Below are 2,943 nucleotides of genomic sequence, written 5' to 3'. Positions count from 1 at the left end.
TAAGTTGAAAATTTCATCATGTGAAAAAAAACAAAGGTGCTATGGACATACTGCTACTAATTCTACTACTGCTTCTACAACTATTGCTACTACATAAGCTTAGGTCAATAAAGAGAAGTTTTCAATGAATATTTAGGCAGATGCTGAACTCAAAACGAACTCTGATCATATAGATTGTCAAAAGGTTAGTCCTTTCAGACTTAGTTGTAACAAATTTTGAACTAGCCAAAAAGCTCTATGTGCATACTTTTAGTATTACTTCTATGGTTGCTTTAGCTAATGACAATAAGGACATTAAGTTGATTTATTTTCACAACTATATGTTGCCTAAAACAAAACTAAACAAAACAATACTAAATAAGTAAATTAAAACGCAAAATATACATAATTATTGTCATTAAGATCTCGGTAATATTCCAAGAACAACCGAGTGTATTATGTTCAAACTTTCAGGGTTGCTTCTATTACTATTTCTTCTCTTAACATTTAACTAAACTAAAAGAGTGTAAGTGTATCCACGCCATCAAAGAGCATAGATTGAATGTTTTGCAAATGATATCCAGTTTTATTTTTCAGGTCATTGAGAGGAACTAGGTACTTGTAATTTACTTATACTTGTGGCGGGAATCAGGCGTTTCCACCTCGCCCGGCATCGATGATCTTAGAGACCTTCTTGGACCATGTTGATCGATCTTGTGCCAGCTGCTCTGCAAAGGCGAGCCACTGTGTCGACCATATGTGACCTAATTTTCTGAAATCTCCGGTTGGTTCAAGGTCTGACTTGGCCAGGTTCCACCAGTTCTTCCTCTGTCCTCCTTGGCGTTTCTTCCAGTAGCTAATAGGCTCAACTAGAAGTATTTGGCGAGGCAGGTACTCTGGCGGTTTCCGTAATGCATGGACCAACCATTTCAAACGGCGTTCTTTAATAGTGAGCACAATATCTCTCTGAATATTGCGCATTCGACGTATATTCACGTTGGAGATACGGTCACGTAGCTGTACTCTGAGAATTCTTCGTAGACAAGTATGCTCAAACACCTTAAGTGCATTCTCTTGTTGTAGTTTTGCCGACCTTGTTTCGCACCCGTAAAGGAGAACGGTGCGGACTAGTGCCATGTAAATTCGAACTTTCGTTTGGACACTGATTTCACGGCGATTCCATAAGGGTTTCCGAAGGGAGGCAAAGACTGTCTGCGCTTTCTGTATTCTCTGTTGGATATCAGCGTCAGAAGATCCGTCAGTACAAAGCTGGGAGCATAGGTATGTGAAACGGTTGACTTTTTCCAGCTGAACTTGGTTGACAGTTAGTGAGAATGGTCCTGTGTCGTGGTTAATAGCCATGCATTTTGTTTTCTCTGTGCTGACTTTCAAGCCGATCAGGTCTGCCCAGGCCACAACGCTGTCAAGCATGTTTTGGGCTTCTACAGGGTCTGACAGGAGGCCAACATCATCCGCATAATCGAGGTCAGTCAGTGAGAGATTCTGTCCAACCTGCGCTCCTGGATAAGACGATAGAGCATTTTCAAGCACCCAATCGATGCAATAATTAACAGAGTCGGAGAGAGGACACATCCTTGTTTTACTCCGAACTTAACCAGAAATTCTTCGGTTTCTTCGCCATAGATTCTAACTCGGCTCACTGAAGCGTCATAGTATGCCTTCATCAGTTCAACAAACTTCAGCGGTATTCCGTCATTCTCTAGGATCTTCCAAAGTTTCTGGCGAGTGACAGAGTCGACGGCGGCAATGAAGTCCAGGAACATCAAGATCAGGGGTAAGTTGTACCTTTCAAACTGCTGGATAATGAGGCGAAAGGCGAAGATATTATCAGTACAGCTTCTACCTGGTCGAAAGCCGGCTGGATTTCCTCGAGTTCTTTCCTCCCTTGCCCCTTTGAAGCGGTTCAAGAGTATGATCCCGAATATTTTGACGGCAATGTCTATGAGACTTATTCTGGGAAAATTTTTGCATTCGGTTTTGTCTCCTTTCTTATAGAAAGGGAGGATGACTGATGTCTTCCAAACTTTTGGAAAAGTGTTGGTCCTCCACACTTGTTCGAGAATGCCATGGAGCTGTTCAGCAGTGACCTAAGGGCATTGTTTGTATAGTTCTGGGGGGAGGCCGTCTTCACCTGGGGCTTTGTGGTTTTTTAGGGTTTTGATCGCTTTTAGTATTTCGGCTGTGGTCGGTGTATCGAGCTCGATATCGTAAGGCTCTTTAGAGACGGAATGTGGGAAGGCATCATGAGCAGATGAAGGGGATGGGTTCAGGAGGAGCTGAAAGTGATCCTTCCATCTTGCTGAACGCTCCTTCTGACAACTAACGATTTTTCCTGATCTGTTTTTGATCTCCCTTCAGGATCTGGTAAAGCTTGCGGGTGTCATGTAAGCGTGCTGCTTTCTCTAATGACTCGGCAGCATCTTCTCACATTTGGTGGCGGTCCAGACGAACAGAGCGTTTTACCTGTCTGCGGAACTCCTTTGTTTCTTCTTTAAGGCCTCCCATCTTTTGTCTTCGCTCACCGACTATTGACAGGGTTCTAGCGGTTATCCAGTGTTGTCGTTTGATTTTTGCTCGGCCTAGGATCACATCGGCAGTCTCTGTCATCACGGTTTTAAAGGTCTCCCATCTCTTATCGGGGGTTAGGTTTTCATCAGAGCTGAGGGCGTCAAACCGGTTAGTTAGTTCCAAGTTGAGGGCCTGCCGCCCTTCTTTGTCTTGAAGTTTCTCGGTATCGAAGCCGACCTTGGACTTGTTTTTTCTTCGAATTGCAAGACGTAGCAAAATTTTTGCTGCGACGAGCCTGTGGTCAGATCCAGACTGTGAGCCTGTTTCCGCGCTGTTGTAAGAGCGAGAGTCCTGCACGGAGCTTCTCCAGCGCTGGCGTACGAGAAAGAAGTCAATTTGGGCCTTAGTGACACTGTCATTTGAATGCCAAGTTAA

The 2,943-nt window shown here is 43.9% G+C and overlaps 1 protein-coding gene across 1 annotated transcript; it reads right to left on the bottom strand.

The window, feature by feature from the left end:
* Positions 1-627: 627 nt before the first annotated feature.
* LOC136025754 (uncharacterized) lies at positions 628-1,572 on the bottom strand. Its single transcript, XM_065701740.1, has one exon. It carries the CDS (start codon positions 1,570-1,572, stop codon positions 628-630), a length of 945 nt encoding a protein of 314 aa, XP_065557812.1.
* Positions 1,573-2,943: the final 1,371 nt, after the last annotated feature.

The sequence above is a fragment of the Artemia franciscana genome, chromosome 4 (assembly GCF_032884065.1).
Source record: "Artemia franciscana chromosome 4, ASM3288406v1, whole genome shotgun sequence".
In the NCBI taxonomy this organism is placed as follows: domain Eukaryota; kingdom Metazoa; phylum Arthropoda; class Branchiopoda; order Anostraca; family Artemiidae; genus Artemia; species Artemia franciscana.
The sequence above is the reverse complement of the archived record's forward strand: the minus strand, read 5'-3'. Positions and strand labels throughout refer to the sequence as shown.